Source organism: Neolamprologus brichardi, chromosome 1 (assembly GCF_056152115.1).
Source record: "Neolamprologus brichardi isolate AB-2024 chromosome 1, ASM5615211v1, whole genome shotgun sequence".
NCBI classification, from domain to species: domain Eukaryota; kingdom Metazoa; phylum Chordata; class Actinopteri; order Cichliformes; family Cichlidae; genus Neolamprologus; species Neolamprologus brichardi.
The window spans coordinates 27,902,161-27,922,908 of NC_142104.1; the positions used below are offsets into that span (position 1 = coordinate 27,902,161).

Here is a 20,748-nt window from a genome sequence, read left to right on the forward strand (position 1 = left end):
TAAAGACAACCTGCTGAAATTCAAACTGAGTATCAGTATGATGAAAAAAGATGATTTAAGTGAGTGAACCTGACATGACTATTGGTGCTGGAGGGGCTGGACAGAGTATTTCAGAAACTGCTGATCTAATGGGATTGACAAAGCATGGCCTGAAAAAGAGAAATATCCAATGAGCAGCAGTTCTGAGGACAAAAATGCAGCCACTTGTTATAGCCAAGGTATGCAGAAGAGCATCTGTGGACACACAACATGTCGAACCTTGAAGCAGATGTGCTACAGCAGCAGAAGACCGCACCGAGTGCCACAGGAAACCAAGGCTGTAATTCATATGGACTCACTAACTGAACAACAGGAGAGTGGAAACGAGTCTGATCTCAGGAGTCTCTATTTCTGCTGCAATGGATGAACCAATCTGTGTGACACTATCACATCAACATGAACCAAAATCTCAGAGAAATCAGCACCTTGTGGAATCTGTGCCATGAAGAATTAAAGAGGCGCTGAAAGTAAGAGGGTCCAACCCAGTGCTGCTGAAATGTATCTACTAAAGTGGCTGGTGAGAGAATGTGACTTGGACTTTCTATCACTATTATTGTCAATATTATTTTATAGTATTGTTCTGTTTATTTATATCCTGGTGCTAAACTAATTTCCCCTTGTGGGACAATAAAGAAATTTAATTGAATTGAATTGATGTTTTTTTAATTAAAAAAAAAACAATCAAAAAAGTTTTTTTGTCCCGACGATCATTTAAATTAAAGCTAATTTATACAGTTGTTCATAAGTTGTCCAGTTTAGTAACCTACTGTGTTTGAAGACAGCTGCCAAATAATGAGACTTGCTTTTCAGTCAGATCTTTATTTGTCACCTTTATCTGTCATATACATATCTCAAGACAAAATCATATACATTCGTCAATGAACTACCAAAAATTATGTTAGCTACCAACAACAGCAAAGCAAACACCAACAATACACACATGTTTTGACTTAACATAAGCTCCACAGCATCTGATACTCCTCTTTCACTGTAACAGCAAAAAAAGAGCTAAAAGTTACTGTAGTATAATGTCACAGCCTTTGTTTCCTGCAGCGACAGGTAACTTAAACCTGTTTGTCCCACAAAACCGAGCCCTTCGTGAGGCAAAACTATAATAAACTTCACAGGGCTCTATATATAAAACACTGCTTGGTCACAGACAGACTAAACAATGCAAGCTACATTTAGAAACTCTGTTCTTGAAATGCTAAAAAGAGGGAAACACATGCAAACTGCAGATATACTACAGATTAATACAGATTAATACAAAGGCTAGTATTTGGCTTTTGTTACACCCACAAAGAGCGCAAGTTATAAAATATCGTTAAAAAAAATAAAATAGGTAAAGTAACTTTTTTAGATAATTTTGTATAGAAGTGCATAGAGTGATACTGGACTGTAAAATGAATACATGTCAGTACATTAAGGCCTTTGGTTGTAAGATTTACAGCCTCTGCTTCACCTAAGCAGACAATGAAGCCACACAGGTTGACGGGATGAAAAAAATAAAAGAAACAACTGACAGCCAAGTACTGAGGTGTAGCAGTTCCATCTTCATTAGAGAGTTTAGAGTAAACACACAAGTTCAGCAACCATTGACTTGTTTCAGCTTATAATGTAGTAGTATAGTGGCAACTAGAGAAAAGGTGTGTGTGTATGTTTCTGTATAATTACTTGGTAACTCTGACTGATCCTCGCTTTCTGACCAGCTTATTCTAACACGACTCCCTGCTTCTTCGTGGTCAGTGGAGCAAAGTTCAACATCGGCAGGAATACATTACATTAACAATATTCACAGCATTCAAGGTTTGAAGCCCAAATTCAACATTTCACACAAACATGTCAGCTTTTTGTCCTTCATCCTCACAATCACATACAACGAGCGGGAGAGACTAAAGGTAAAGGTAACAACGATGATGTCAGGTCTAAGGTTAGTCTGAGTTTTACACTTAAAATTAGTCTAAAACACATTCAGTAAGGTTTTGGCAATAGTAACAGGCAGTACAGTCAGAATACTGACTTTACTTTAAATAACTGCAGCACTGAGATGCTGGCAGCTGTAGCAGTGCTGAGAAATATATAGACCAGGGTGTGTGTGTGTGTGTTTGTGTGTGTGTGTGTGCAGCTGTAGACCACATATCTATCAGGCACTTAAACTCACAATTTCTACATTTGTAACAAAAATGTAACAAGATAAGAGTTAAACTGCACTCTCGCTGATTTGGTTTAAGGCTCATACACAATTTACGAATTCAGTCAGCGGTCAGCTATTGGCAGGCGCGCCGAGGCAGCCGCTGGAGATTTTGCTGGGCGTCTGGCACCTCTGGCTCTGGACTGACTGAGCGAGCGTGCTGAATGGACAAGAGCTGATGGAGAGCTGAGGCTGGTCAGCTAAACAGCAAAGTGAAGTGAGCAAACTTGCTTTGCTAAAAGAAAATATAGTTATTATTTCCTGATCTATGTGCGAGTGCTGCTGCTGGTTAAACACAGCAGGCTGGGTTCAGATGAAACAAGGAAATAAAAATGCCGCCGTCTCAATTCAGTGTATTATAAACCACAGGGAGCAACTCACCAAGCATCATCTTAGCACTAGTGGTTTAATTCCACAGCCACAGAGCTATGTAAATGACAGACTGGAGTCATTTATGACTGCTTTTTTTTTTAATATAATGACTCTATTTGTGTTCATCCCAGTTTATTTTTTTTAATCTATTGTAAAATGCCCTAATATAATTAATTATGGGTTTCAATCCCTGCTATGTAAAAAAAGGGGTTTGGCTTAGGCTTTGCCTCAAGGTTTCTAGAGCAGTAAATCAAGCTGCTGTAGGTGTGTTTGCTATGGTTCACTGCAAAACACCACAAGTGGAAATTCACAATAAAACCCACCCCAGTAGTGTTATATATAACAACTTTCTATCAGCTGTGCCACACTAATAATTACTAATTCGTTGCTTATTAATAGGAAACCTTGAAAATAAGCCCACTCGGTTACCTGATGGTTACAGAGGAATGCCTAACAGAGGGAGGGACTGTGTCATATGTCAGGTGATGCGTGTTGTGTTAGTGTGTGGATTTTAGCCTCCTCAGTGTTTGATGAGGCCCTGCATCATCTCCAGCGGCAGCGGGAAAATGATGGTGGAGTTCTTCTCGGCAGCGATGGTGTTGAGGGTCTGCAGGTAGCGCAGCTGCAAGGCGGACGGAGACTCTGCGATCACCAGGGAGGCCTCCTTGAGCGCCCGCGACGCGTTCATCTCCCCCTCGGCGGCGATCACCTTGGCTCTGGCCTCGCGACTCGCCTCTGCCTCAGCCGCCATGGCTCTCTGGAGCTGGAGGGGCAGCTTCACATCTTTGATCTCCACCCTCTCCACCTTGATTCCCCAGTCATCCGTGGCGTCATCCAGTGAGGACTGCATGCTGTGCGCGATCTCCTCGCGGTCGGACAGGATCTCGGCCAGGTTCTTGGTGCCCAGCACGTTCCTCAGGGTGGTCTGGGCCAGCAGGCGCGTGGCTGCATCCGCGTTAGTGATGTTGGCCACAGCCAGGGTAGCATTCTGGACGCGATAGTAGACCACGCCATCAACGCTCACTGTCACCGAGTCTTTGGTCAGAACCTCTTGAGGTGGGATGTCGAAAGTGATGGTGCGCATGTCCACGTTAATGAAGCTGTCGGTGCACGGCACGACGAAGAACAAACCCGGTCCTTTGGCTCCACCGCGCAAAATGCGCCCCAGGCGGAAGATAATGGCCCTCTCGTACTCCTTCACGATCTTGATGCACATCCAGATAGATAAGGGCAGGGTGAGCAGCACGAGGAGCAGGGAGAGGCCGACCAGCAGCCAGCCGCAAAACCCGATGTCCGAGTCAGTATTCTCCAAAGTTACCTGACGCTCGCGTCTCCTGGCTTCTTTCAGGGCGGTGTCCTCGTTGTCGCCAGCCATTGTCTGGGCCCAAAATCTGAACTAACTGGTAAGCTGAGGTAAAGATGGCAGTAGTTTACTGGAGCAGCTGCTGCGCACTCCTGAAAAAACACAAACAGAAAAAAACTACACAACGATTACGCAAAGACGCAGGAGACGGAAATGGAGCTGATGATGCCATAATCGTGCGCCGGATGTGTTGCCATTCCCTGCACAAGCCGTGAGTGCTGATGTGTTTCAAGAGTCTGGACTGCAGGGAGACGGGTTTAGCGGCAGCGGCGGCTCGGAGGTCGATGTCCAAGAAGACGGCAGCGGAGGAGAGCAGCAGCAGCACCGGACCGGAGAGCGAATGGCGGTGAGGCACACACACATGCGGCAGAGCTGAGTAATTCACTTCCACATTTCCTCAATGCTGTACCGCAGCTGATGCACCGACTCAGCTGCAGAGAGCATCAGAAGCCTGCGGTTTGTTCTGCGATGGCGTGAAAACAAAATCAACACAAGAATCTGATTTCTGTCACTTTCTCACGTTTAATCTCTCCCACCCCGGCTCCGTTCACGCGTGCTGCTATGCAGTAGAGGTGGAAGGGATCGATCCATGTATCGGGAGTGTCGATACCGACGCTGGTATTGGACACCAGCGCGGATACTTTGTTTCTATCCGATTAAGTTCAGCTGTGTTAAATTATTATCATAATTATGGGGGGAAATTAAAGAGAAATACCTCAAACATACACTATGAAAAAATGTCTGAACCTTTTCTTTTTTAGTCCCATGTCTGTTTTATTTTATTTACACCTTATGGCCACATTTATACCACAGAAGCTGCCCAAAGTGCTTTAGAGACAGGCACATTTACACTCCAGGTCCCCAAAATACATGAAAGCTGAAAGGTGTGTTTTGTTGTGTTAACTCATTTTACTAAGTAAAAATCGCAGTGATTTGGTGGTCATTAAAATGTGTTCAGAATATGCAAATTGATGATGATTCATGTCATAAATCATGACACACTGCTCTCCCCTACATAAGCTGCCTGTACAGGGTAAAAGAACTGGTATCGGCAGTATGGGAGAAGCGTTTCATACAGACAGGCACCAGCCAGCCAAAAGGTGTAAACACAGGACCTTCTTGCTGACCCACTGCCCTGCATCAGACAGATACTGAAGGTAGATGAGTTTAAATACCTGGAGTCAGTCGTACAAGGCAACGGAGAGAGGTGAAGAAGAGAGTAGAGCAGGTGGAGGTGAGTGTCAGGGATGATCTGTGGCTGAAGAATAGCAGGAGGTAGAGGTGTCTGAGATGGAGATGCTAAGAGTTTCATTGGGAGTGACCAGGATGGGCAAGATTAGAAATGAGTACATCAGAGTTACAGCACAGGTCGAGCAGTTTGGAGACAAAGTTAGAGAAGCAAGGCTGAGATGGTTCGGACATGTATAGAGGATATATTTAATAAAGGATGCTGAAGATGGAGCTGCCGGGCACGAGGAAAAGAGCAGGAGCACAGAGAAGATTCATGGATGTAGTGAAGGAGGACGCACAGAGTGTGATAAAGGGGGATGCTAGGGATAGGGTGGCAGATGAAGAAGAAGAAGGTATTTAAACATCTTTTGATTTGGGCCTGTATTTTTGCAGAGGGAACAATAAGAGCAAAGGCAAACGTTTAATGTAATCACATAAAAATGTGCATTAAAATCATATTTTACATTGAAGACAAAATTGATCTTGACAAAGACGTTTACATTTATCTGCTAAAACCTTCACACTTCATTCATTACTGATACTGTACCCCTACACTGATATTTAGTTATTGTGCATCATGTCAGATATCATCAGTTGAAAACATAATGAAAAGGTTTCATGTGAGTGGAAGCTTTAATCTGTGTTCCTTCTGTAGGACGCACTTTTTAAACCTAATTTTGTTTTTTGTTTTTTATATCACAGTAACGTCGTATTTAATGGACTGAAGAAGTGAATTAACGTTCTGAGTGTATGCTCATGCATTTGTAAATCGTACAACCAGTAGCGGTTTTAGATATGGGCGACATGGGCAGTTGCCCAGGGCGGCATCGTGATAGGGTCAGCATCATGGCATCCGCAAAAAACAAGTTGCTCATACCCATGCTGCCCCAACATCATAACTATTGGGGATTGCAAAGGCACTGAACGGTTTTCTATTGCCCCTTTGTGAGGAGTAAAGGCGCCATTTTTGAATAATTAAACTGTGTTTTTCTTTTTTTATGCCATTTCTTAACCAGACATGTTAGAAAACTCGCAATATTTGGCTGGAATGGCTCCTCTGGCTGGTTGGAAAAGCCTGAAAAATGTGCTTTAAAGTGTTTACATTAATTTTGGGGAAAATGAAGTGTAGTCCATAATATGGGCTGTTCGATATAACGATATATATCGGATGACGATATAAAAACGTCTATGTTTCATTTTACGCTATTGTTTGTTTCGTGGTGTCACAAAATAAACTGTTTACGGCAATTTTTTTTCATCGTTTTGATGGTCACTGTAGTGGCTATATTAATTTGTTAAAGTTCTCTCTTTCTCTTATATTTAATATAACCACACTACCGACGGACAAGCGCCTGTTTTTATGCGTTGTCATTAGCAACAACTACGGTAAAACCATCGCATGTCCGCTTGTTTATTTTCCACATAAACCTTTCACAATAAAACTCAAGATCCTGTTGAGACCTTTCAAAATAAACAGAATCACGTGAAAAAGTATGCAGAGTATTGACGGATGAGAAGCAAAAAAAGAGCCGCCAGGTGCTAAAAAATAAACCTTAGACTCAAACGTTAGAACAGGCTTTTCCCCGCAGCACGCCGTGTAATAAATACTCACAAAGAAAACGGCGTCCGTTACAACTTATGTCTAAAAATGTGTAGTTTCATGCATCGGTTAAAACACTCGACTCCAGGTACACGACGCCCAGCTGGAAACACTTCACCTACCCGAGATTCACAGAATTTACAGAAAATATTAAATTTTTTGTGATTTATATCGTTATTGGGACAATAGATGTTTTATATTGGGATATGAGATTTTGGTAATATCGCACAGCCCTAGTCCATATGCTTTATGTCCAAATGTAAGTGGGGCCAGTGGAACAACCACTGTGTTACTGTCTTGTGGTGCTTTATCATCACTGGAGAGAAGCTCGAGTCCAGAGGTGACATCTTCGCTAAGATTACCTGCTCATTTTAAGATATTGTTCCCTACCTAGTTGTAGATCTAATAACTCTGAAGGCGTACACACATTGGTGCTTTAGATGAGTTGAGTTCTTCTATTTCAGATATTTATGGTAGAAGCTGATAGATCCAGCCAAACACCATACAGTCATAAAGAAGTATCTGAAAGCTTTTGCGCCCGCCTTAATTAAAATGCTTGGATACGTATGGTAACGCTGTCATTGCCCTCTGTGTTTTGCCCATCAGCCCAAAGGTAAAGTTGGCACAAAGGGAAAGAAGCAGATCTACGAGGAGAATGAAGCCACTCTGAAGTTCTACACGAGAGTCATCCTCGGAGCGAACGTAAGAGGCTCTGTGTTGTTTTTGGATGTTTTCAGTCATGTTTTCAGGCCTTTACAGGGTCTCCAGGGTGAGAAATTGATTCTTAGGGGATCAAAGCGTGTTCACACTTCATTTTCTGAGGCTTTGACTATTTGGGACACTCAGATCTGATATCAGTTTAAGTCCTGACTGTAGGATTTGGGTGTTTTTATATTGATTTAGGTGCATTTTTTATTTAAAAAAATGTAATTCATAATTTGTTTGAAATAGCAGGTCTCTTGTGCTCCTCTGCAGGCGATATACGGCGCTGTAAATTTCTTGGTTTTCTACAGTTCGTCCACATTTTGGACATGGGTGAGTTTCTTTAAAGACCATAATTTAAACTGTGAATGTCCGCAAATAGGATTGAATGTTTCTGGCTTTAAAACTCTTCTACGCCTCCTCTGGCAGTTGCTGCTCGTGTTCGCGTTGGCGGTGTACGTCGGGAGTTACCGCTCCATGGCAGCCATGGCCAAGCCGGCGTTTGCTGACGACGGAAGTCTCCTGGACGGAGGGATAGACCTAAACATGGAGCAGGGAATGGCAGAGTAAGTCGTCCCTCCAAGATGTCTCACACCGTCCAGTGAGGTGTGTGAGGCATTTCCAGCTTTTGTTGAAGTGCGGTGGTATATCTGTCCTACTTGTGCATTGTGGAAACTAAACAGAGTTTTCGTGTTTTTCCACTTAACAACATGCGTGAGCTCTCACAGCATTTTTGTCTTTGAAAAAAATAAAACGACACGATTAATATACTGCTCGACAAATGAAAGGAGGCTCCTCTAGTGCACCTGTTGATAATTTCATAAAGACCAAAGCAGCTGAAACTGATTAACATCCTGACCAGATCAATATCCCACAACTTTAACTGACTTGATGCTATAGTCTGATTAAAAAGTGCTCCTTCATCTTTATAAAAGTAGTTCAATTTCAAGCAAAGGCTTCACCAGATTTAGATTTGGCTGCTGTCCCGTACAACGCCGTCTTCTCCAGACATCAGTAGAGAATCTCTAGTGGTGATGGACCTCTAAATTGTCCATCACAAATCATCAACCTCTGCGTCTGCCCGACCTGACTTTTTTGTGAGGAACCTCATTCTGGATGAAAACATAGGAAGAGTCCAGTGTGCAGGCCTGAAGGTGGCGCCTGAGGTCAGGAGTGTTGCCAGTAACACGCTTGTACTTTAAAAAACCCCAAAAGACATTCATGTGGTTGTACTCCATGTCGAGACTCCAAGATGAGACTGTGAATGTGTGGCTTTACTGTAACGCCTCGAGGAGCCCGAGGTGAAACATTTGCTGGAAACCACCTGAACCGTGGCACGTGTGCAAAGGTCCAGCCGGCCTGATGAGAGCTCTGTCCTTTGCTGTGGTCACATGTTCTTTTTCAGTGATGATTAATTCTGGTTTTAGACACCTGAAGGACGTGATCCTGCTCACAGCCATAGTGCAAGTGCTCAGCACCATCTCCTCTTACTTCTGGTATCTGTGGCTGCTGGTAAGAGCTTTTGTAGTCCCGACTTCTTTTCATTTTGTTTTCCACACACGTCATAATTTAAGTTTGTCCTCTGTGTGTGTGCCAGGCCCCGGCCCGTGCCCTCTACTTGCTGTGGGTAAACTTCCTGGGCCCCTGGTTTATGGCAGAAAGCCCGTCGGCGCCGGAGGAGGTGAACGAGAAGAAGCAGAGAAGACAAGAGCGCAGGCAGATGAGACGATTCTGATGCCGCAGAGCAGGCGAAGCAGTATTTTTATACGCAGAATCTAATCTAGAAGATGGCGAGGAATTCATAAGTTATTCAGGAAGAAATTTAGTTATTAAATTAAACTCAATCCAGATCTGATCTTGTGGAATCTCGTTTTCCGTGTTTGCTTTCTTTCTGCTCTCTCCTGTGATTGAGTTTTCTCCCGAAGTTATGAAACAAATTATTCCCTATTTAGATAATATTACAGCCCAAATGTAATTTGTCCCGAGGCAGAGATTAGGGGTTTTGCTGTTGCACAATGCTGCTGCGCTGTCCCATGCAGGTTTGAGTTACAGTGAGTCAGATTTCAGTTGCACGGCAAGATGAGTCCAAATTTTTTTGAATCTGTCAGTGCCGCTTTTATTGTGGTGCACGGTTTGTTTTATTTTTCAAAAACTGTGAGCATCATCGGAGAATCAAGAGACATTTATGAGTTATTGTTATCGTCAAATCAACTGAATGCCAGTGAGTTTTAATAAGAAAATTGAAACAATTTTGCAATAAACAAAAGAAATCTTCCTTCAGTGTCTCGAGTTTAAAATTTTATTTATTTGCAGACGTAATGTTTGGCTTAAACGCGGCTAAAGGATTGAGAGATGATTATCAGTTTCCTTATGAGACTAAAATTTGGTTTTGGTGAAAATAAACCTGACAGGTGTTTCATGGGTTTAAAATGTAACACGCAGAGAAATGTCAGATTTTAAAATCAATCCAAGAAGAAGAAAAATGTAATGTTTGGCAAAAGTTGAAGCCAAATGATCCACATAGGACACGGTCATTTGCAATCAAATATCCATGGCCTAGTTTAGACAAAGAAAAACATGAGTAATTGTAATGGTCGGTTATAATAAGGATTATTAAATTCACGAATTCATTTTGTGAAATGGCAGAGGAGGAAAATAGTTTACAGAAACTTTTATATAAAACAACTAACAGTCCTATTATCCACATGACATTTATTTCAAAGCTAAACTAACTATGATACAGTTTTTAAGCTTGTTCTCAACTCACATCCACTCACCAGCGAATTCATTAGGTTAATTGGGTTCACCTGCTTGTAAATGAATATATCTCATTAGCCAATCACATGGCAACAGCTCAACACGTGGTCAAGAGGACCTCCTGAAGTTCAAATCAAACATCAGAACGGGCAACAGGGATGATTTTATCTACTAAACTTTTCCCACACAACCATCTGTGGAGTTTATAGGGATTATTTGGAAAAAGAGAGTATCCAGTAAGCAGCAGTTCTCTGGGTGAAAATGCCTTGATGTTGGAGGTCAGAGGAGAACGGCCAGATGGCTTTGAGCTGAGCTGAACTCAGATAGCCACTCATTAAAATCAAGGTATGCAGAAGAGGCTACAGCAGCAGATCACACTGTCCTAAGAACAGGTAACTGAGGTTACAGTTTTCACACTGTCACCAAAGCTGGACGACAGAGGACTGAAAAAATGTAACCCGAGTCAGCAGTAATTGAGAAATGAGATGCTGTTTGTTTAGAAGCCTGCTCTGCACCATCTAACCGTTGCTAGTAAAGTGAATTTAGTGATTATGTTGAAACTCCAAAGAGCGCAAGTAGGCTGGCAAAGCCCTGATCTGCTTCCAGTGTAATTACAGATTGGCATTGTTGTTCTGTTCACGCTCACCCGATGCAACAAGCTACGACCTGCAGTCGTCGGGTTTGACGGGGAACTGCTGTGATGGTGTGAATCCTTCTATAAGGAAACAGAAGAGAAAAGCATCTACAAACAAAACAAACCCCCCAAAAATGAATTTAACCAGCTTTATTTTTTTTTATATAACTTCATGCTTTTCCTAAAAAGTCAGTGTCCCCACAGGCTTTTTTAAAATAACTGCTTTTACTTTGCCTGTGTCCTGTCCTCCTTCATCCCAGCCCTGTGGTCCTGCACTGTCTCTATTATAGGGTTATAAACAAAAGTAACCAAAATTAGAGCAGCACAGCATCCAGTTGTCAAGGCCAATCCCAGATGTGGGCTTTGAGAGGGAGCATGTTGCAGTGTAATTTAGTGCCGGGGCCACTCACACGCACATAACCCCATCCCCCCAAAGGGGCTTGCATGTGTACTTTGTGTTTTCTGACTGTTGTGCTTTCTATAATAAGATGTACCGAAATTTGATGTTCGTTCTAACCGTGCAGCGAGTTCAGCGAGAAACCTGAGACAGACAGGAAAACGTCTTTTTCTGCAGGCTCAAACTTTCCCCTTTTCTCTATAACATGAAGTCGTCTCGCTTTTTACTGTAAAGTACAACAGTATGGAAAAAAGCACAGTGCTGCATGTGAACATCCCTATCGCAGCTGCTGATTTAAGATGGAAGGGGGAAAAAGAGTGGGAGAGCGAGGATGTTGTTTACCGTGGCAGTAAAACAGGGTTTATCCTGACAAGATGAAATAAGGGAGTTAAAGCTGCATTCCATAGGCTTCTTGTGTAACTTTGTATGGTATAACCTTTAAAAGGCTTAAACCCATCATAAACTCGGAGAGGAAAGAAAAAACCACGAGCTCAACAATCATGAGATTAACAGAAGGATGAGCAGACACAAATGGAGCTTCTTGACTCCTCGCCTTGAGCAGAAGGTGGCCATCACATTGTGGCTCACATTGTGGTTCCCTTTGGGCTCACGCCACTAGACGAAACAGGAAATTGGGAGCATTTGGGCAGCAGTCGAGCCTTTGACCCTTGAACTGCGGCTCTTCTCGTCTTTGAAGTCAAGCGAGAGAATCACTTACATAAGCAATTACACGCAATGTTGAGTGTGTTTCCTTGAGCATTCAGCCTCCGCTGTGTAAACAGAATCAGAGCTCTCAGTGTGTTTGGCAGAGCTGTGGGTGTAGTCCAGTCTTGTTTTGACTAAACCGAGCCACACACTGCGGACGGCTCGAGGTTTATGGCGCTAATTTTTCACTCAGATCACGATCGCTGCGATTTCTTTTCCTAATAAGAATCATCTTCAAGCATAAAGATGTCACCGGCGAGGCAGCGTTAACATCTCCCGCCGTGGCCTTAAAAGGCCGTCGAGAATTCCTGCTGCATTTGACTCTGCGTGGGTGTGTCGGTTTGTTTGTGTGCTTGTAATGCTCATGTTGTGGGGACATACATCTGTCTCAGACGCTGTTACACACACAAAAACACGTATCATGGTAGTGACTTCGTTTTGGTTTATGCCAAAAAGTTTTATTTACAGCTAAGAAAGGTGTCCTTGTCGTCTAAAGAGAAACATAACTCTGTGTTCTTGAGCATTAGAGTCCCATCAGAGATGAACCCCCCTCTGATTTCCCTGCCAGCTTGTTTGAAACAGATTCAACAAGTTGCTGGAAACATTTCATGTAAACATGATGGCATCTGTTGGATTGAGATCAGGTGACTTGGAGGTCAATTGAGTCCAGCTGACTTACTGTGATGTTCATGAAACCAGTTTGAGATGATCTGACCTTTGTGACATGGAGCGTTATCCAGCAGAAGATGGGTCTCAAAAAGGATGGACGAGGTCAACAACACTACTCAGATAGACTGTGGTATTTAAACGGTGCTCATTTGGTACCAGGGGGCCCAGAGTGTGCTAAGAACATATCCCCCACACCATTACAACACCCGCAGCCTGAACTGTTGATACAAGGCAGGATGGATCTATGCTTTTATGTTGCTTTCACTAAATTCTGACTGAACTGTAGCCTCCGTTTCCTGTTCTTAGCTAATGGGAGTTGCAGCAGGTGTGGTCTTCTGCTGCTGTAGCCCATCTGCTTCGAGGTTCGACATGTTGGGCGTCAGAGATGGTCTTCTGCGTACATTAGTTGTAACAAGTGGTTATTTAAGTTACTGTTAACTTCCAATCATCTCGAAGCACTCATGCTTGTTTCTCTCACCTCTGACATCAGCATGGTATTTTTGTCCAGGGAGCTGCCGCGCAGTGGATGTTTTCTCATATTTCAAAGCGCACATTTCAAAATAAGGGCACAAAATGTGACGTTGGACTAACCCACAGACGTACCGAATACATTTCTTTTTTAAAGTCCTGGAAATTCCCGATTTTGTTTTCCTTTTGTTTTATTTTTTACTAGATATGAAGAAACCTCTTTATCAAGGCCTTCTATTGCTCTGAAACACGGCGTGGCTGAAATTTGAACCTCATCTAATAGCTCGGGGCTACACCTGCTGCTACCATCAACTAACCAAATTATTGGCAGTTAAGCTGTACTGTGGGCAAAGCAGGTGCCAGACTCTGACAAGGAATTCATTGAGTGCAATAAAACAGTAGCCTGCTTTGAAATATTTTTGTTTGATGGTCTGATACTTGGACGCAGGTCAAAAACAATAAAAAATAATAATAAATTAAATGTGTCACGCTTTTTAATAATATCAGTTTATAGTCTAATTTAATTATCACACATTGCACACAATGAATGCTTTAGAGCATTCAGGTTGTATTTTGCACTCACTGGCCTTAGCAACCCCATGAAGTGCTTCGTTTGTACGTACATGTATTGGAGGTTATGAGAGGATAGGCCTACAAATCAGCATAATAGCAGAAACGTCAAGATTGTGATGAATGTTCTCCTCTGGAGCTAAATTGATCATAAATAATTCACTGTACAATAAACTACAGGCAGTGTTTGTCAAAACTTGTACACGCTGTTAAAAAAAATGCTTGCCAAATTATGTTTTGTGACACCGTGTATTACCTGGATGCGTGTTGTAGCAAATGTCCTCGTGGCTTGACAAGCTGATAATAAAACAGCACAAATATAAAAAGCAATTTAAACAGTTTGAAAAAAATGTTCTGTAATATGTAAAAATCTATTAATATTACCATAAACTTGGCCTGTTTGTGAGTTTCATTACATTTTTCAGCCTTTTTGGAAAAAATATGCTAATTCACAGTTTGCTTTACTGTGAACACCTTTGTTTATAAAGATTTACAACCTAGCAGTAACCTCCCGGGCTACAAAATGATGCCAAAGGAAAAGTGCCAAAGATTTTAATTTTTTGAGGTCCTCTCCAAAACGGAGAGTCCATAGACTGTGGCTAAAAACAAACAAAACAAAACAAAATTAGCAGCAACTATAGACTGTATACAGAAAACGGGCATAACTACCGTGAGATCGCGTCAGGTCTCCATAGAGACTGTCCACAATTTCCCTTTTATAGAAATTCTACAGTGTTTCTTCTTCTTCTTAGAATTAAAATATGAAGCCCTATAGTTTGCATTATTAGTAGCATGGCTAGTGGGTGCCACGACGTGTAGCTGTAGCTACTAGCTTACCGCTAGGCTTCATCTCAGGAAGTATGAGCTTTACCTATTGCTAATGCAGTGCATTTTTAAGAATTTTAATACAATATTATGAAGAATTATATGGCATGCTATTATTATTAGTGCTGTCAGCATTAATCTTGTTAAAATGATGTTAACGCCATAACCACATTAACGCATTAGCGCCGTGCAGCCCCACGCACAGGGCGATCCGCGTTAACTCGCTAACGGAGATTTTCTGAGTTAGTGCGGTTATGCCATTAACGTCATTTTAACGAGATTAACGCTGACAGTACTAATTATTATACTAACAGCTTAGAAGTATGCTCTGGTTTTGGTGACCTCATTTGCTCAAATGAGCAGTATTTTTAGCACGTGTCTGTGTTTGTGCCATTAAATCTGTGGATCCACAATTTTAACACTAGAACTGCCAGGAGGGGTCATATTGACCCTGTCCTGCAACAACATCAGTAATGGCAAATATGTGATATGAGAAGTTACATTGCTAATTTTCATCTAATTTGTATAATTTTCAGTAAGATTTCTCAAAGCAAGAATTTAAGAATTATTTGGGGGGATTTTATTAGCTTTATAAACGTAGGAAACACATTTTAAATACATTTAAATACATTAATTACTGTAATTACAATTACAATTAATTACTGTAAGTCAAAGTTTCTCATCTCGTCCATATCTTCCTGAGATCACCGGACCTGCAGCCACAGCTTCAGGTTCACACTGCTCCGCCTCAGTATGTAGCATCACCTCCTGAGCTCTGCCCAGGCCTGAAACCTGACCAGTTTGGTTGTTCTGCTTTGGATTTCAGTCTTTATTTACTCAGATGAAATCTCCACACTTTGGATTGCCTGCTAAGTTCAGCTATGGTTCCTCTGCTGCTCAGAACAGTCAGACAGTTCTCCATGCATTCAGTGACACCCTCCCGTCTCTGCCCCTGTGCTAGCAACATCAAATCTCTGACTCGATCTCTGATTTTTTTTCCCTTTTTATCGTGCACAAACACCACAATTCAACAATTTAATTAATAAGCTAATTTTAGCTCATGAAATCTGAGATAATGTTGTGTCATTTTAACAGAGGTAAATGATTTTTTAAATGCTAAGGGATCAGGGACAGCCATGATGTTAACGTTGAGACAACCTAGAGCGTGACATTTCATACCCATCTTCAATTTACAGTCTATGTTTATTATTATTTATTCAATTGTTTGATTTGTTTGATTTACTGCCAGCCTGGTGGACTTTTTCTAAGGCACCAGCCAAAAGCCATGATGATTAGAATCTGGATGTTAATATCTGTTGCATCTACTCTCCATCGCTCCCTGCCTCTTTTATCTTTCTGTTGCTTCTCTCTATAGTTTCTCTGATAAATGTTATAAAAAGGCACCCTGCAGCCTTTGATCCAGTGATGTGACCTTGTAAATAGATGTTTTCAAGTACTTAAACAACATGACCTCAGCGTGGATCACTGGCTGAAGTCTCGATAACAACACAGCAGTTCTCCGAGCCCCATTTATTATTTTGTTTGGTTGTTTCTCAGAAATAAACAAATACACAGCCCTCGGTGAGTGATCATGGATTAGCTGTGGCAGTGGCGCCACTGTCTGAACGCCTCGCACTGAACCAGGATCAGTAAGAGACAGTCTCCATCACACTGGGTTCTCTTCCTTTTCCTTTGTTTTCATTCAGTTTCCTTCCACGTTTTCTTAGATACTATTCTCCCCAATGCAAGTCTAAACAAACGACAATACTGTGAAAGTAAACAAATGTACAAATATGATATCCTTCAACCACTTGGCCTCACTAAACCCCAGGACCAGATTCAGGCTCATCATTTTGGTACTTACATCATAGGTTAAGGAGAATGTCATGCTCGATTTTGTTTGTGATGGTTTTAATTTTGCATATGTTTACACAACTAAAGAGAGGTTGCTGATTCAGAAGAAGCAAGATGGCAGGGAAAGGTCTGTGTCAGCGCAAACCCTGTTTGGGAAAACATACGCACTTTCATGCATTCTTAAGGTTACAATGTAATGTTTGGCTTTTTCTGCATGGATTAGAAATCAAAGTAAAGATACGCATCAAGGAAAAAAAACAAAGAAGAGCATGATATGCAGCACGGGTTCTGAGGAAATACATACTTAACTGGATGATGAGGAAGGATATTGTGCACTTTAAGTGTAATAGGATATTAAATCAAGTGTAATTTATGCTGAACAGTTTCCAGTGAGATTGATCCAGAGATAAAATTTAAAAAATCCTGATGGTCTTAGCGTGTCATTGCAATGTTCGGTGAGAGCTCAGACTCTTAAGACTTCATGTTTCATGTAATCCTGGTTTATTAAGTTAAAATTATGAAAACCATGACTTGTTTCTTTGACCACACAGCTGGTGCTGGAGTATTTTTGTGTTTTTTGTTTTGTTTTGTTTGGCTGTTTGAGGTCTTGCACACTTTTTATGAAGCTAGCATTGTGATGCTGATCGCCATTTTCCACCATTTCCACCACCCCGCCCACCTCGTGCTATTAGACATATAATGGAAGTCTAGATTAATGGTTAATTTCCAGGAAACTCCTGTGTTCTGTCATAAAGTGCTTTCCATTAATTAGGGACTCTGTTTCTCAGAATGGAGAGGGAGTGGAGACGAGTGATTAATGAGCTAACTAGTGCAGTCAGCAGCTCGTCCAGCCCCAGTGGTGAGCCTGAGAGTCAGAGCAGCGAGGACAGAGGAAGAGAAATAAATATGTGGCTGCTGGAAAAAGAAAGAAAGAAAGCCAGAAAAAGGTGCATGGAAATGCATGGAAATGCATGGAAGGGGTAACCCGGTTTAATTTCAAAGGGATGGCTGTAGTGTTTGAGCTGAACTGTGTGAGTTTAAGATGAGGTTTGATTATGATCCTCCCTGGTGCCAGGAGTCTAGCACATGGGGATGAGTGTGTGCTGAGTAGAGAAATGCTCTGTTTATTTAACTGACATAGTGATAACAAACACACACACACACACACATATGATTTTTGTGTTTTCAGGGTTTGGGATATTCAAATGTTCAGTGTTAGTCAGTTAGAAAAAAATATGTTCACGCTGCTAAATAAAAGGGTCCCTACAATCCCTCTCTTAGCCAGATCAGAAAGAGGGGTTGGGGCTTGGGGGTGGAGCTTGCTTTACCCTTCTCCACAATTAATTAATAAATTTTCTTCTTTAGCGCGAAAAAGAAAACATGAAATTGTTCATTAGTGAGTTTTTAATAGGCTGATTTTACTTTTTATGGAGCCATGCTAGCTTTTAAGCTAAATGAACACCAGTACGCTTTAACAACAACAATAACAACAAAAATGCTTGAGCTTATTTAAAACATGGTTCTGTGCTTTTATGCAGTTATTACACACTGAGCGTGTTGCAAAAAAAGAGACCTGAAATCCCAAATTTTCCCAATCCGAACTTGTCATATCGTCCTCACAAAGATTAAGATAAAAAATGTACGTCGAAATCAGGTGGTGATGATTCCAAACATTAACGCAAGGTTTCTTGTCACAAAAAGTGCAGATGTACAACCAAAAGCAAACAACCGTTGATGTCTTGTGTAAAATCCTCTGTTCAAGTTAGTTAACAGGTCAAATCAGTAGTTTTTTGTGCAAGCTGTTATTAGGACGTACAGTGTAGATAAGTCTAGTAAGTACTAGCAGTTAAGTGACGTCTTCCTACAACACAGCAAACACCAAGGTTTTTATAGTTAAAACTAAAATAAAAAGTAAAACTTCAAAAAAAATGTTTTAAATGTTTTAGTTAACTTTTTTGACTTTTGAAAAAAAGAAGTTAAACTTGCTGATTTGATGAACTTGGAAAACTGCATAAAATTTAAAAAGATAATAATAAAGTAAATTTCAATTTCAGTATTTGTTAGATAGTTAGTTTTGTTTTTTAAATGCTAATACAGTTTCCTCGATGAAGCTTTGATGGGTATTTTTATTGAGACTCTACAGGGCGACTGTAGACTGTGAGTCAACACGCACGCCCACTCTGGAAAATACCTGAAACTAAACTGAAGTAAAAACAAAAGGTCAAAACGAAACAAACAAAACAAAACCTAATTACAAAATGCAAAACTAAAATAACAGGTATGCATTTCAATGAAATCAGCCTAAAGTGTGCAGGTTCCTACTACTTGATGTAATGCTACTTTTGACAACAATGTCTAGGAAATAAGGGCAGCCAGTTCTCAGGACAGTGAACCTTAATCCTCCACTGAGAGGGCCCCACTCTGAGTCTGCATAGGTTTACTGCTGGTGCCAAAAATCAAGATGTTTGAAGGCAGAAGATCAAAAGAAGGAATTGTGTTCCCAATAGCACCACAATCAATTTCATAGATTTAACATGGTGAAATGCAAGGCTTTTATGGATGTCTATGTCTTCCCATCGAATCAACTGTAAATCACAACAGTATTCCAAGCAGACTGGAATATAAACACAACAGCGCTGACTGCATATCCATGGTGGTGCCAGTTATCACATGTCAGGAAGTATAATCCCAACATTAAACCCCAGTCACACAGGCCTAGAGACTGGTTGGTGAACCCTGGCAACCACAGGTCAATAAGGAAATACGCTTTTAATGGTTCCTGGAGGTCACCTTTACATCGCTGAGTCGCCTTTGTGACTGGAGCTTTAGCTAGCTAAAATCTCTGGAATCATTGGATTCGTACGGATTCTGTAAAATAATCTTAATTGCTTTAATAGGACAACATCACAAATAGCGACTGGGAACCACTGTCAGTGGACACTGCTGCTATGATGCAGTAATGGTGATGCACATGAGACTTGAAATCCAGAGTTAGTGATACCTCCATTTTGCCGCAGACTCTCTTGGCCCTTAAAAGTTGAAACTATCCTCCAAGTCATTTTTGTAAGTGTGAATTTGCTAAGACTACTTTAGCCTCCGGTATTGAGTAAGAAACAGCGGCGCCAGCAGAGCGACGGCAGACAACTCGAGTCATCAAATGACATGAAGTGGGCCTCATTCCCATCACTGCTTTTCCTCCCACATAACATGGGCGTGAAATCATGTCCAACAGCGCGTGCAGCAGAGTGGTATTCATGTAAATCTTTGCACGAAAGCAAATCATCTTTTAAATGCTGAAATATTCCTTGAAGTCAGGATCACTGATCCTGGCAGGTAAACCCTGTAAACGCTGGCCGTGTTGCTAACCCTTGGCAGTGTTTACATATGCAGTGTTTCCTATGGGCATCTGATTAAGAGGGCAGCCTGGCCTGAGTCCAGAGGTCTGGCTCGACATTATCTCCAGCACCCCTGACTGTTTTTATAAGGGGGCCTCCTAGTCTCTCCACTGCTAGCCTGTAAATGGCTGGGAGTGGACAGCCACAGTGTGTGTGTGTGTGTGTGTGTGTGTGTTTGCAGAGTAAACTGCCGCCTTGGTGGGGCAACATACTGTCTGCCATATCTCTGGTCTAGAGTAGAGCCATTAGGGGAGCGATGAAGCTGATGACATGTTGTTCCTGTGACAGGCCGCCTGGCCCCAGACTCCACTCTGCTGCCGCTGGAGCTGAGGGAGCCCGCGGGTCTGCCGCTGGACAGACACAGAGACGCAGGGACGGCGTTTATTTTGGGAGGTGGTTTGGTGCCGGACACCCTGTCTGCTCTCCCACCAACCTTAACACACCACCACCCTCCTCTTCCCACGCTCTCAACACAAATCACCGCCAACACACACACACCGCACTTTTGCCAAAAATGATGACGGTGCTACTGACACATATTCTTTTGGAGGATCAGTTTGCACAAAGCAGTAAGAATAACAATAATAATAAAACAAGAAAAGTGTTTGATAAAAAAGATAAAATGCATAATAATAAAAGAAAAAAGAGATTTGTATGTAATTAATACTCTTCATTAACTGAATAAAATAGATAAATCATATAAAAGCCATCTTCCAGTGAGCTTTTGTCTTCTAATTTGTTTTTCCTTGCAGGTTCAACAGTAACACATCTACTGAGTCGGGTATTTTAATTGAGCTTTGTTGCAATAACATGACAAAATTAATATAACTCCAAAAAAAGCACTACTTTGGGGTCAGCTTCTGTTGTTTAAATGTGCTGTAGGCTATAAATAAAATATACACACACACACATATATATATATATATATATATATATATATATATATATACAGTGGGGCAAAAAAGTATTTAGTCAGC

At 41.5% G+C, this 20,748-nt stretch overlaps 2 protein-coding genes across 2 annotated transcripts; one reads left to right on the forward strand and one right to left on the reverse strand.

The window, feature by feature from the left end:
* Positions 1–842: 842 nt before the first annotated feature.
* On the reverse strand, positions 843–4,101 carry LOC102798347 (stomatin-like). The gene has a single exon (XM_006793894.2). It carries the CDS (start codon positions 3,975–3,977, stop codon positions 3,123–3,125), a length of 855 nt encoding a protein of 284 aa, XP_006793957.1. The 5' UTR covers positions 3,978–4,101; the 3' UTR covers positions 843–3,122.
* A 44-nt stretch (positions 4,102–4,145) lies between these two features.
* tmem208 (transmembrane protein 208) lies at positions 4,146–9,774 on the forward strand. The gene is made up of 6 exons (XM_006793893.3): positions 4,146–4,311; positions 7,402–7,497; positions 7,771–7,830; positions 7,927–8,063; positions 8,925–9,009; positions 9,095–9,774. Exons 1-6 carry the CDS (start codon positions 4,306–4,308, stop codon positions 9,230–9,232), a joined length of 522 nt encoding a protein of 173 aa, XP_006793956.1. The 5' UTR covers positions 4,146–4,305; the 3' UTR covers positions 9,233–9,774.
* Positions 9,775–20,748: the final 10,974 nt, after the last annotated feature.